The following is a 14,142-nucleotide window of genomic DNA, read 5'->3' as shown; positions in this document are numbered from 1 at the left end:
GATTCCTCAATATGTTTCAATTTTAATTGTGTGTTTATAAGTTCTTTAGTAGCTTGTAATTTTTCTTTCACAAGGGGCCATTGCTTTGTCCAAATAGGCTCATAATTTTTCTCAGTTGTTTTAATAATTGTTTTGTTTGTTAAATGAGCAGTGGCCCCTAGGAAAAATGTGGAATGTATATCTGAGTTTGCCATTGCATAAGTAAGTCCTTTCCTATTAGATTAAGGGGTGCATCTATCACATAAGGTCTTAATGTTGTAGGTTGACCTTTTGGTCTATCATATGGGTAGATTTGAATATTTTGATAAATTTGTTGAACTTTGGTTTGAGAAATTCCTGCAATTTGCAAGAGACCTTTTGTATAGGTCAGGATTTGGGCCATAAGTGTTAGGAAATAATAGTAATATTAGATCCACTGCCAAGGAGACCAGAAAATCTTTTGCCATTAATTTTGATATTTATATTTGGTAGGGCATATTCAAATACCAATGATGTCCATAAGGATTGTTTTTGACCTGTATTGCCAAATCTGCCTGTCCATACAATATTAGAGGAGTTAATAGAAATGTAAGGCAAAAGAAATAATCGAGCAATTTTGTCCATAGAATCTGAGCTGACATCATAATTTGAATCTCTTCTTTATAATCTGAATCAATTATTCCAGGGTGAACAGTAATTCCTTTAGATGCCAAATTAGATCAGCCAAGTAAAAGACTGAAGGTTTGTGGGAGCAGGGGTCCAAAAAGTCCAGTAGGTACTCTAGAAGGGACTGCTTAAGGGTAAAGGAAAAAATCATTTAGGGCTGGTATATTAATGGCAGCACTGCTGGACGTTGAGGGTTTGAGGGAAAAGATAGAATTTGCCCCTGGTTTTTGTTGTAGGGGACCTGGGGGGGTCCCCTCTTTGGAGTTTCCTGGAATAGGTTTTCCTTCAATATCAAATTTAAATTTACAATCTTTGGCCCAATGCATTCCTCTATGGTAGCAAGGGCGAATTCTTGGAGGTTTTTTATTAGCCTTCTTAGGGCAGTCCCTTTTTAAGTGGTTTTTATCTCCACATGTAAAGCATCCTTCATTTCCCTTTTTAAAAGGTAGTAGCCATTGTTCCAGCTAGTATTTGCATCTTTTGAGTTTTTGATCCTAGATTGTGACAAGCCTTCAAATAATCAGTAATAGTCTTAGTCTCACAAATTGCAGCTATAGCTCTTTGACATTTCTGATTCGCATTCTCTCTCTCTCTCTTTGATTTGCATTCTCTTAAACAAGTAATTTCTCTAGCTGTTTCTTGGTTTCTTCTCTGATTTAGTATGGGAAATAGCAGCTTCTAATCTAGCTAAACAATTAGCATAACTTTCATTAGATTCCAACAAAGGAGAGACTTTTGGAGTTGCAACCGTTGGCAGAGGAGGAGCATTTGGAGCAGCCAGGGCAGGGTTAGTAAGACAACTTTGAGATACTTTGTATTGTTTTAATTGGGCCTTTTGTAGAGTTTTATCATTTAATTTATACTTATGTAATGAGTGTTCTGTCTGTTGCTGAATATTGGAAGGGCTAGAATGTACCTTGAAATGGCAGAATTACAGCTTTAATGAGAGCCCATAGGGGCTAGAGATCAATTGGAATATTTTTTCCTTGTTTGGCAGCTCATTTAACATTTCCTTTGACCCGGAGCCAAATTTCTAAATCAAAACTGCATTTATCAGGGAACTAAGGATTATGTTCAACTACTGTTTGAAGGCAAGCCTCTATTCATTGGCGTGAAACCAGAAGTCCCTGAACTTTAAACAAATGGTGAAGTAAAGTAGAAAAATAATGGGGCTGGCCAGCCGTTTAACCCATGCCTTAGTACTTACCGACCTCAATAGGTCCCTGAGTCACTCCGCCCCATATGCCACGTATACCAGTGTCCCTGTTTCTTGGCGCCATTTGTTGTGGTCCTTTAATGGACTGGAACCTGGTGGTACGGAGTCGACGATAAGAAAGTAAAAGAGAGAAAGAGGCTGATATCCCCTGGTTTACGCAGAGGACCAATAAAGCCCTTGACACAGGACTTGAATCACTCATGAAGGTACCAGGCGCCCTCTCGAGGGGGTGAAGGCACAAAGTGCCTTCTCAAGAGGGTCTTAGAAGCCCGGGCAAGAAAGTGAGCATGATGGGTCTCCACGCTCCAGAGTCAGCCAGGAAAAGAGAGAGAGAGAGAGACAAAAAAAGATCCAGGGACCTAAGTTTTTATGGAGCAAAGGTGCTTTAATGATTTTTCTATGAGTATATATAGGCTGTGGCACGAGAAACTTCTTTCGGGAATGATAGAAATCAGAAAACCAAACGTACAGCAACCGTTACCAAGGGAACAAGGGGTAATGTTAGTCACAAGGTCAGGCGACAATCCATATCTCAAGAAAGGGGAGCAAGACTAAGCAGTTTTGTCCTAAAGAGAATGTTTACTAAAGGAGATGCAAGCCTGCCTCACACAATGACCTCAGTCCCTGGGAGCAGCGTGCTGTTCCGCTTGAAGAGGGACAAAGGACTCATGAGAGACAGCAAGTAGGAATCCTCCCGTCAAACATTCCCTGACACCGGGAAAAATATCAATAACCTCAGATATGCAGATGACACCACCATTATGGCAGAAAGTGAAGAGGAACTAAAAAGCCTCTTGATGAAAGTGAAAGAGGAGAGTGAAAAGTTTGGCTTAAAACTCAACATTCAGAAAACTAAGATCATGGCATTTGGTCACATCACTTCATGGGAAATAGATGGGGAAACAGTGGAAACAGTGTCAGACTTTATTTTTTGCACTCCCAAATCACTGCAGATGGTGATTGCAGCCATGAAATTAAAAGACGCTTACTCCTTGGAAGGAAAGTTATGACCAACCTAGACAGCATAATAAAAAGCAGAGACATTACTTTGCCAACAAAAGTCCGTCTGGTCAAGGCTATGGTTTTTCCAGTGGTCATGTATGGATGTGACACTTGGACTGTGAAGAAAGCTGAGCGCCAAAGAATTAATGCTTTTGAACTGTGGTGTTGGAGAAGACTCTTGAGAGTCCCTTGGACTGCAAGGAGATCCAACCAGTCCATCCTAAAGAAGATCAGTCCTGGGTGTTCACTGGAAGGACTGATGCTGAAGTTGAAACTCCAAAACTTTGGCCACCTCATGTGAAGAGCTGACTAATTGGAAAAGACCCTGATGCTGGGAGGGATTGGGGGCAGGAGGCGAAGGGGATGAGAGAGGATGAGATGGCTGGATGGCATCACCGACTCGATGGACACGAGTTTGGGTGGACTCTGGGAGTTAGTGATGGACAGGCAGGCCTGGTGTGGTGCGATTCATGGGATTGCAAAGAGTCGGACATGGCTGAGCTACTGAACTGATGACTTATTATCAGATAGATAATCCAAAAGGACCTACTAAACAGCACAGGGAAGTCTACTGAACAAAGTGAAAGATCCTACATGGGAAAAACCCTGAAAAGGAATAGATATAGGTCTATGTATAACTCAATCAAGTTCCTGTAAACCTAAACCAAACACAACAATGGAAATCAACCCTATTTCAATAGAAAATAAATATTAAGTTAGCCAAAACAAACAGACAAAACAGGAAGCGTGAAAAAAATGCTACTAACCTGTGGCCACTTTTGGTTACTGAAAAACACAGTTAATACTGAATACTCCAGGCTAGGGGTAAAGAAGGAAAAAAATCTGTCCTCAACAAATATCCTCAGGTAGGCCTTGGAAAAACAATCAAAACAGGGCAGACCACCAAGAGGCTACTCTTGAGAGGTCAGTTTTACATTTCTTAAAAAAAAAAAAATAGCGAAAAAGTTTCAACCTCCTGAAATCTTAGAAAAATGCAAATCAAAATTACAATGAGGTATCACTCCTCACTGATCAGAATGGCCTTTGTTAAAAAGTCTACAAACAGTAAAGTCTGGAAAGGCTGTGGAGAAAAGGGAAACCTCCTACACTGATGCTGGTAATGTAAACTGGGAACAGCCACCAAGGAGTATGAGGTGCACGTTCCTTAAACAAAGGAAAAGAGAATGAAATTATGACAACTCCCTAACCCCATACAAAAAGAGGAACTTGAAATCAATTAAATATCTAAATGATGGGATGATTACTCTAAATCTCCCGAGGAAAATAAATGCTTTGATATAAATCACAGCAAGTTCTTTTTGGATCTACCATTTAGAGAAATGAAAAATAAAACAAAAGTCAACAAAATGGATCTCATTGACCTTTAGGAAACCCTAAAGGAAAGAAAAAGTCAACCCTCAGAATGGGAAAAAAATGTAACAAACAAAGACCTACATGGACTTCATCTCCAAAACATGCAAACTGCTCATGCAGCTCAAACTCATATGGAACAGCTAAACAAGAGAAATTTTTTTGCCCAAAAGTCTGAATACAACTTATATGTTCTTTTAAAAAAGAATCCTTCTAAATTATATTTTTTAATTGTGTCTGTGCACACGTAGAAAGCAACTATTTTAGACCCTGGCATGAGTTCCAAGCCAGGAGATAAACACAGAAAATGAAAAAAATCATTCCTAAAAAGCTCTAATGAAAAATTAAAACAAATAAGCATTTTTATTCCAGTTGAGAAATTTAGCATGTATTAACACATTGCTTATATATATAGACAAGATAGCAAGGCTGCAACCCTTTCTTTCAAACAAAAGTAATCTTACTTTATAAGTAAAGAAAAAAATTAAAAGTTGTAAAATATGCAAAGACTCACTGACATATCAACTAAACCTTTGTGATTAAATTATACCATGGTTCAAACACCCCTTGAAGGAAGTAGACAAAAAACCTAGTGATTACTTTTTGCTAGAAGTAATCTGAAATATATGAACAAAGCATTTTCATAGATCTGGGATACCTGCTAATTATCTCCTTCTTACCAAATATATGTTCATTCAAGCATGTTATATCTTTTAGATAAAGTCATAGATGATTTTGATATAAAACTGATCAGAATGTAAAAATATAGGAGACCAAGGATTTTGGCTCCTATGGAGTTGAAGGAGCCAAAACAAGCTGAATTCTAACTACATATCTGGTTCATAAATGGCCATTGTGAATGGCACAGAGGTGAAACAGCCATGTAAGAAATCTTAGTTAAGATTGAACTTAAAGCATTATACAGATTTTACAGGTTTAATAGATTACAGATTTTACAGGCTTAATAGATTTGTAAACCTAGAAAAAACAATCCTTTAGACTATTTATATACTATATATCTAACAGTTTTTTACTTTTCAATCTTGAATGAGCCATATAAATAATTTTAGATCAACAATAATGCTATCCAAAATTGTTTTGAATATTTGGTCAAATATTCAGGAAATGGTAGAGCTTGGGATTTGCCTCAGTGGATCGGAGCTTGAGTTTCTCTAAAAAGAACAAAGGCAGCACACAGACAATTCTAATGGATGTTTTACCCAAATGAGGTAACTGGCAAAAATATCAGAAACAGAAAAAATGAATCATTTAATGTTAACGTTTTCATGCACACATACATACACTACTTAGGAACTATATACATATTAAAAGTGATAGAGAAAACCTATTCATGTCAATAAAATCAAGAATAGATTTCCCTGTTTAAATCTTATAATTTATTTCTGGTTGATTCTCTGTCTTTTTTAAACATGCTAGGGCAAAAACACATGACGGTATGATATAAATTAAAGTTCTTGCTTCTGAACGTTTTATTCTTTAGAAAATCTCTATCACTAGTGTTGAGCGCTATTTTAGATTTAACAGAGTTGAACATATACTAGTAATAAGATTCTTGTAAATATTATAGAAAATACAAAGATGTGAAAAGAATTCTATTTTGGGAATATGTTGTTCAGTTGCTCAGTCGGTCCGACTCTTTGCGACTCCATGGACTGCAGCACGCCAGGATTCAGTCTGTCACTGTTTCCATTGTTTCCCCATCTATTTGCCATGAAGTGATGGAACCGGATGCCATGATCTTCATTTTTTGAATGTTGAGTTTTAAGTCAGCTTTTTCACTCTCCTCTTTCACCTTCATCAAGAGTCTCTTTAATTCCTCTTTGCTTTCTATCATAAGGGTGGTGATACCTGCATATCTGAGTTTACTGATATTTCTCCCTGCAATTGCGATTCCAGCTTGTACTTCATCCAACCCGGCATTTCGCGTGATGTACTCTGCATATAAGTTAAATAAACAAGGTGACAATATACAGTCTTGATATACTCCCTTCCCAATTTTGAACCAGTCCATTGTTCCATGTCTGGTTCTAATTGTTGCTTCTTGACCTCCATACAGGTTTAGAAGGGGGCAGGTAAGGTGATCTGATACTTCCGTCTCTTTAAGAATATTCCACAGTTTCTTGTGACCTACACAGTCAAAGACTTCAGTGTAGTCAGTGAAGTAGAAGTAGATGTTTTTCTGAAATTCTCTAGCTTTTCCTATGATACAGTTGGTGTTGGCAGTTGGTTCCGTGGTTCCTTTTCTGCCTTTTCTAAACCCAGGCTGTGCACCTGGAAGTTCACATACTGTTGAAGCCTAACTTGAAGGATTTTGAGCATTTCTTTGCTAGCTTGTGAAATGAGTGCAATTGTGCAGTAGTTTGAATATGAGGCTGAGTATATTAAAAATGGAAATAATCAGACCTGAGCTTAAGTAATGAAAACTCACAAAACTCAAGAACCCTACTAAACACAGGTGAGTGTTCATTTTTCCAAAGCAAACAGAGGAAAACACGGATTTCTCATTAACTGTGGCAGCTTATTCACACGCCTCACTAAATCGTTCAAAGATTTTTATAAAGATAAAGAGAAAAAGTATGAACACTTAGTGCTGGAATCTCAGAGAGCCACCTGAACCAATGGAACATGAGGTGTAATGGGATAAATGTTAGCAGTGATCTGAAACTCTCCTGAAAAAAATATCAGTTTTATGCAAATTTCACTTCATATATAACTTCCAGTGTTCTGTATATTAAAAGTACAGTTCAGCATGAGTCCTTCCTGCCAATATAGAGAAGAGTGTCTCACATTTTTCTTCTCCATTTCCCCCCCAAACTTTCTGTAGAATTCTGAACCACTGAGGTAATTCTATTTATAAGGACATTTTCTTAATCCTTTTCTAAATGTCTGAAGTTGCACCTACATGTAAATTCATCACTAATTTCCCCCTATTTCTCTAAGGTCCCAAGACTGAAGCACATCCCAATAGGATTCTCAGAACCTATGCCTCCCTGGGTTGATCTCACACAAAGGAAATGTTTTCACCAGATGAGAGTCATTAATTCATGTTGAGAATCTGTCATACTCCATAGAAAGCCGGGATACAGACAATGCAGAAGACTCTAGGACTAAGGGAGATGTAGTCTAAAGAGCCGGTCTTCACTACTATAAGAAAAAAAGGAAAAAATAAGTTGATAACAAATGCCCCGGGCAGAAATATTAGAAGCAGAGAAGGTTTGCAGACTCTCAGTCCAGGAATTTCAGGAGGAAAAGCAGACACAGCCCCAGACCTGGGACAGGACATGTAGCCGAGAAGCTGCCATTTCCTCTTCTTCCTCCTGCTCTGTCTTCTCTGGGGATGTTATGCTGCAAATTCACACCTGTGTCTTGAGATACGTTCAAAGGCATCCGGACAGCTCTTTAACCTGCAACCACCTCACCTAGACAGAAGGACCTTGAAAAGCTGAAAAGACCCACCTCTCCTGTTCTGCTTCAGGAAATATTCAGGAACAATCACTTCCTACCTGGAGACCAGCCTGCGAATTTACTTGTTGATTGTTCACTCCCCACAGAGAGCTCCTAACCCTCTGCTCACACAGACCATGTGAGCTGACTGACTTCCCCGGTCCAAATCCAGCTAGACCAATGCTGCTGCCTCTCCTCGGACTGAAGCCGGGCCTCAGCTCTCACAAATGGACCAGGAGCCACGTTCTTAAGCCGGGATCTCCCTCAGAATCCCCTGGAGCACTTCCTACACACCACACTGATGCCCCCACAGGACCAAGAGAACTCTGTGGGGAGGTCGCTTCCTGACACTGGTCACGTGACCCTGATGGGAAACAGACGGAAACCACTTGGCTAAGGATTCTTTCTGAATCATTTCAGTGAACACAAATCACTCAAGGCCAGGGCCCCACTCTAAGAAGCTACGAATCTGCAGGTCTGAGGCACAGAAATGAGTCTTTACCAGGCTTCCCATGTGTTCTGATGTGTCTTCCCCAAGCCCACATTCAGACACCCAGAGCGCAAGCCCTCACACTCAGCACACCTGAGACCTCTCTGTAGCGAGGATTTAGAATGGGAACTTCTGAGGGAGGTCAAGGCTAGAATCAGGCAGAGAAAGTTCCAGTACTTAGGGTTCAGGCCTTTCTAAGTGACCCTGGGTGAAGCGCTGTGGGCTCCTCAGGCTGAGTGTGGATGGGTCCATTCAAACCAGAGGAGCAGGATTCTGGTGAGCTCTGAGGGTGTCACTGAAGGGGGGCCTGTGCAGTAGACACTGGGGTTCAGCAAGACTGCTGGTCTCAAGGAAGGGAGTGATCTAGGGCAGGTGCTCCCAGGACTGGCTGGTGTGAGTTCAAGGACCTGCAGGCTGCCTGTTCCCCAAACAGATGCTGAGAACAAAGGATGAGAACAAAGATGCTGAGAACAAAGGACAACTGAAGCAGGTGAGTACATTACTCTAGGTCCTGAGAGAATTCACAGCAAGCTCTGAGTGACGTCATGGATAGAAATGAGCAGAGAAAGAGGCAGTAATTGTGGTTCAGGTTTTTATAAGAGGCCCTGGGTGAAGTGCTGTGGGCTCCCCAGGCTGTGGGTGGATGGGTCCATTCAGACCAAAAGGACTCCGATTTTGGTGGCTCTGTGAGGGTGGCATTGAAGGGGAGCTTGTGAAGTAGCCCTGGGGTTCAACAAGCCTGCTGGTCTTAAGAAAGGGGGTCTTCTGGCGCAAGTGCTCACAGGACTGGCTGGTGTGAGTTCAAGGACCTGCAGGCTGCCTGCTCCCCAGACAGATGCTGAGGCAGCAACAGCATGGAGTAGTTCAGGGGAGCTCTCAACAGTACTCTGTATGATCCTTGTTATTAGAACCGTCACAATGTCCCTGCAGTTACAGAGAGGGGGAAAAGTACAATGGAGAAATGATGGGAAATACATGATCAAATGATTTGAGGCTTAAGGGCAGTAAGGAAACTGTTACAGATGCCATCCCACTGTGCTGCCAAAGATTTCACTGTCATGTGCTCTTCCATGCAACCTTAAATAAGATGGGAGAGGTTAACAGTGGAGGTAGGTTAACACTTCATTCATTCACACCAACTTTACCACAAGAAGCCATTCAGTTTTATTGATTAACATGTATGAACATCACACACAATCAGAATAAAGCCTTTTATACTCCATTGTGTAACTTTGATTAAAAGACAGATTGCAAGCATAAACAATATTCATTCCTCTGATATAATGATCTGACAACTGTGATTTCTACGGTTACAAAATGGAGGCTAATCATTTAAGAAAGAAGACTTACAATAATTACAGGAATTTTCTGGGAAGGGTTTCCCATACATTTTAGGGTATCAGAGGTTATTTGAAATATGTTAAACTTTCATAATTTCTGCTGATATTATAAAACACATCAAGATTTCAGTGAACTGTCATTATATTAACCTTTAAAAGCATAACTTAATAACTTACGTCTTTAGTATGTGGAATTATTCCCTGAACACTTACATCATGGTGACCTACAGGGATGTGTGACATGAATGACAAACACCACCATTTAGATGTTTACTGTACATGTTACATTACTGTGTCCTTAATCTTCTAATGGAGAATACATATAAATGATTTCTCCCTAGATAGAAGGGCTTCTCTCATCTTTGAGGTACCAACTATCAAAAACATAAGTTTGCATGCACACTAGAAATGAATCATACCTTGGAGTAAGTAGAGATTTGAACTACATTCATTCTCAAATAATCACAAATCATGTCAGTATAAACAAGGATACATTGCTAATAATTGTACCTTTATAAACATCAACCTTTCATCTTGTGATCCACACTAACATACCAATTTTCTATCTGTTTTAACTGTTGATTACTATCTATAGTACTTCTCTGTAAGAGGAACTTCGGAAAACAGGATTGATGTAAAGTTTTCTAGTATGGATTTTCTGGTATTTATTTAGATTTCAATTTTCATTAAATCATTTTCTACACTTTTTTTTTTCTTTTACATTTATACATCATTACATATCTTTCTTATATAAATGGTCGCGTGTTTTCCGATGTGTATGTTTAGGACAAACTTCTTCCATCACTTATTTCATTATGAGGGTTTCTCTCCAGTATGTGCACTGAGATGCCTAGTGAGATGACTGTTATGCCTAAAGGCTTTTCCACATTCTTTACATTTATAAGGTTTCTCTCCAGTATGAATTCGCTGGTGTTTAGTAAGAGTTGAGGATTGACTAAAGGCTTTTCCACATTCTTTACATTTATAAGGTTTCTCTCCTGTATGAATTAACTGATGTTGTGTAAAGCCATAGCGCTGGCTAAAGGCTTTGCCACAATCCTTACGTTTATAAGGTTTCACTCCAGTATGAATTCGCTGGTGTTTAGTAAGAGTTGAGGATTGACTAAAGGCTTTTCCACATTCTTTACATTTATCAGGTTTCTCTCCAGTATGAATTCGCTGGTGTTTGGTAAGGGTTGTGTTTTTATTAAATGCTTTTCCACATTCTTTACATTTATAAGGTTTCTCTCCAGTATGAATTATCTGGTGTTTAGTAAGAGTTGAGGATTGACTAAAGGCTTTTCCACATTCTTTACATTTATAAAGTTTCTCTCCAGTATGAATTAACTGATGTTGAGTAAAGCCAAAGCGCTGGCTAAAGGCTTTGCCACAATCCTTACATTTATAAGGTCTCTCTCCAGTATGAATTCGCTGGTGTTGAGTAAGACCATAGCGCCGGCTAAAGGCTTTGCCACAATCCTTACATTTATAAGGTTTCTCTCCAGTATGAATTTGCTGCTTGTGTCGAGTAAGACTTGAGTTCTGATTAAAGGCTTTGCCACACTTTGCACATTTATAAGGTTTCTCCCCAGTGTGAATTTGCTGACGGTGACTAAGATTTGAGAAATAAATAAACACTTTGCCACATTCGCTACATTTATAAGGTTTCCTGCCAGTATGGATTTGCCGATGTTGACTAAGATTTGAACTCTGATTAAAGGCTTTGGCACATACTGTACACTTCAAAGGTTTCCTTCCTGAACATGTTTTCCTGTGTTTACTTATATTAGATGAGGTACTGAAGACTTTCCCACATTTATTACACTTGTAATGTTTCCGTGGATTCTGAATTCTCTGCTGCTTAATCAGATTTGAAGACTGATTAGAAACTTTACCATATTCACTACAATTGTAAGTTTTCTCTCCACTATGAATACTCTTATTTAGAGAAAGATCTGATGCTTGATAAAAGATATTCTTACATTTACTACTTTTAGAATCCTTGTGTGAAGATTGAGCTCCCTGATGTTCCATAAAGTTTGAGTCTTGTTCAAAGTTATGCCCAGGTTCATTGCATGAATAGACCTTCACTCCATCATAAATAATTGTGTAATTATTGGAGCTGGAGGTCTTACTTAAGGTCTGACTCATTTTGTTACACATGGAATGTACTTCCCTATTAACCATATCATGCGATGTATTGAACAATGCTGGTTGGATTACATCTCTTCCATTATCATCAACATTATACATCTTGGAATGGAGAGAAAATATCTGTTGATGGAAGAATAATGACTTCCTAATCACAGATCCCTCAAATTGATTATATTGTGAGTTTTCCCCATCATTTTTAGATTTCTGGTTTTCAGACATGTTTAAATATATGTTGAATCGAAGCCTATGCTCAGAGTGGTTTGAAGGAGTATGTACAGTAGAGACTGGAGGACTTCCCAGATTTTCCACATTTCCTTTCAGAGAACAAGTATGTTTCAAAAAACGATGTAAATTTTTTCTGAAAAACATACACTTCTCGGCAGATGTTGAAGACTGAAATGAGTGTTTCCCCCAATTTGACTCAAGTAGCTCATTTCGTTCTATAGTAATGTCTGCATTATGTGTAACTGTCTCAATTTCTTTATGTCCATGTAAACATCCTCTCTGTCTTTCACACGCCCTTGTATGTTCTGAGTCTTTCATTAATTGCAAGTTTCTGAGGTGAAATCTTTCATATATTCCTAGGTTTGCTTTTGGGAACAAATCTTCTACCCTTGGTTTCTTTGGCATCAAATCCTGGGTGTCTTGAGGAGATACAGCTGAAAGATACCAAAGAAGTTGCCAGAGGATTAGGCAGACATGGACTTCATCTCTCTCCACAAATGCATCAAGCATACATCAGAAATGGAACACTTCTCACCGAGCCCAGCTGAACACTAGCAGAGGACCTTGGAAATCTAAAAGGACAAGAGAGATTCCTGCTGAGCTAGGTAGGGCAAAAGAAAGAAGAAAGAAAAAGAACAGGAAAGGAAATGGGATGGGGCCTGCAACCCTGGGGGGATCTGAAGAGAGGAGAGGTCTCCACCTCCGGGGAAGGGCCTCACTCGGGGAGCCCAGCTGGGACAGAAGGGGAGCCTCATCCTCTGTGGGAGGAGAACACGGCAGCAGTCAAAGGCAGCAGGACAGAGGAGACCTGCACATGGGGTACTGCCCCCAGCCCTGCCCACCCAGCCTGAAAGGGTGTCCACCACTGCAGACAAGGGCTGGGTGCTGAAATGTGGGGTCTGGAGAGCAGACCCAGGCAGAGCACTGCTGTGGGCTGTGAGGAGACGTCCTGTGGGAATGGCAGGGAGGGAGGAGCTCTGCAAACAGGAATGCTTGGGGAGGAAGCCTGAAACACCATAGAGCAGAGCGCCATTGCTGAGTCATGCCCCAAGCGAAGACCCACCATTGTTTGTAGCCTCTCTCCCCCTGTGCTGGCCCCTCCTCAGCAGGCATGAGGAAGGGCTCCATTAGGGTGGGTGCTCTCATGAACCCAGCTGTTGCCTCTTCCACTGTGCCCCTCACTTCCAGGGTAGACTGGTGGACTCTGGGAAACCTCGGGAGCAGCGGCCTGTAGTTTATCCACATGCCCAGAGCGGGCTGAAGCACTGCTGAGCCCCAGGGTCTGGGAATTTAAGGAAGCACACCTGATATCTCCACTGGAAGTTGCACAAACTCGTTTCTATACCATCACAGCTGTCTTTGTAAACTCAGCACCTTTAGAACGTCTGAGTGGACAAGGACGGCTCCCCCAGTCACAGAAGGTGTAGCTGTAGCAGCGGTAGACTTCGTAGGCTCCCACACTGGGGGGCAGGGCCAGGCCGGAGTCTGAGCTGCCCCCACAGCACCACAGCAGGTCCAGCTCCATGATGAATGCAATCCTGGGCCCTGACTTCAAGGATCTATGCTGGTGACCTGGTGAAAACAACATCTGAGAGACCCCAGGGCCATGAGCCAGGGTACCCATGGGTGAGGTGGGGCCAAGGGCAGTGCCAACCAGGGTCACACGAGACTCACCCAATGGGTGAAAGTGACACACAGAGCACATCCCAAGGGGAACATCCCCAGGGCAGCAATCCTCAGGGGCTTCTCTCCCGGGGGTGTGCTCCAATCCCACCTGCCTCCACACAGATCAGGATTACAGCAAAGAAACAGATCTGGGGGCTCTGCTCCACAAACCAGGGCGCAGACCCACCACAGACAGGGCGGTGACAGCCACAGAGCAAAGGGGAAGGTCCCCTCAATATCCAGGGCAGGCTCGGGTCACAGAAACAGCAGTCAAAAGTCCATCAAGGGGGTTAGGGCACAAACCTCTGGACCAACCTCACCCACCAGGGGACAGACACCAGGAACAACAGGAACTAGGGTCCTGCAGCCTGCAGAATGGAGACCACAAACACAGAAGATGTGACAAAATGAGAGGACAAAGAAGTGTGTTGTAGAGGAAGGAGCAAGATAAAAACCTGCTTAGATAAAAACTAAGTGAAGATGAGAGAGGCAATCAAATGATTACTTTTTGCTTAAAGTCCTCTTAAATTGAGACACCAAACATTTTCACAAGTGCTAGGTGCCTACTA

General features: G+C 41.1%; 1 protein-coding gene across 1 annotated transcript; it reads right to left on the bottom strand.

Moving 5' to 3' along the window:
• Positions 1-10,342: 10,342 nt before the first annotated feature.
• LOC122692857 (zinc finger protein 883-like) lies at positions 10,343-12,389 on the bottom strand. Its single transcript, XM_043900669.1, has one exon. The coding sequence runs from the start codon at positions 12,311-12,313 to the stop codon at positions 10,343-10,345; it is 1,971 nt and encodes a 656-aa protein (XP_043756604.1). The 5' UTR covers positions 12,314-12,389.
• Positions 12,390-14,142: the final 1,753 nt, after the last annotated feature.

The sequence above is a fragment of the Cervus elaphus genome, chromosome 4 (genome assembly GCF_910594005.1).
Source record: "Cervus elaphus chromosome 4, mCerEla1.1, whole genome shotgun sequence".
In the NCBI taxonomy this organism is placed as follows: Eukaryota; Metazoa; Chordata; class Mammalia; order Artiodactyla; family Cervidae; genus Cervus; species Cervus elaphus.
The sequence above is the reverse complement of the archived record's forward strand: the minus strand, read 5'-3'. Positions and strand labels throughout refer to the sequence as shown.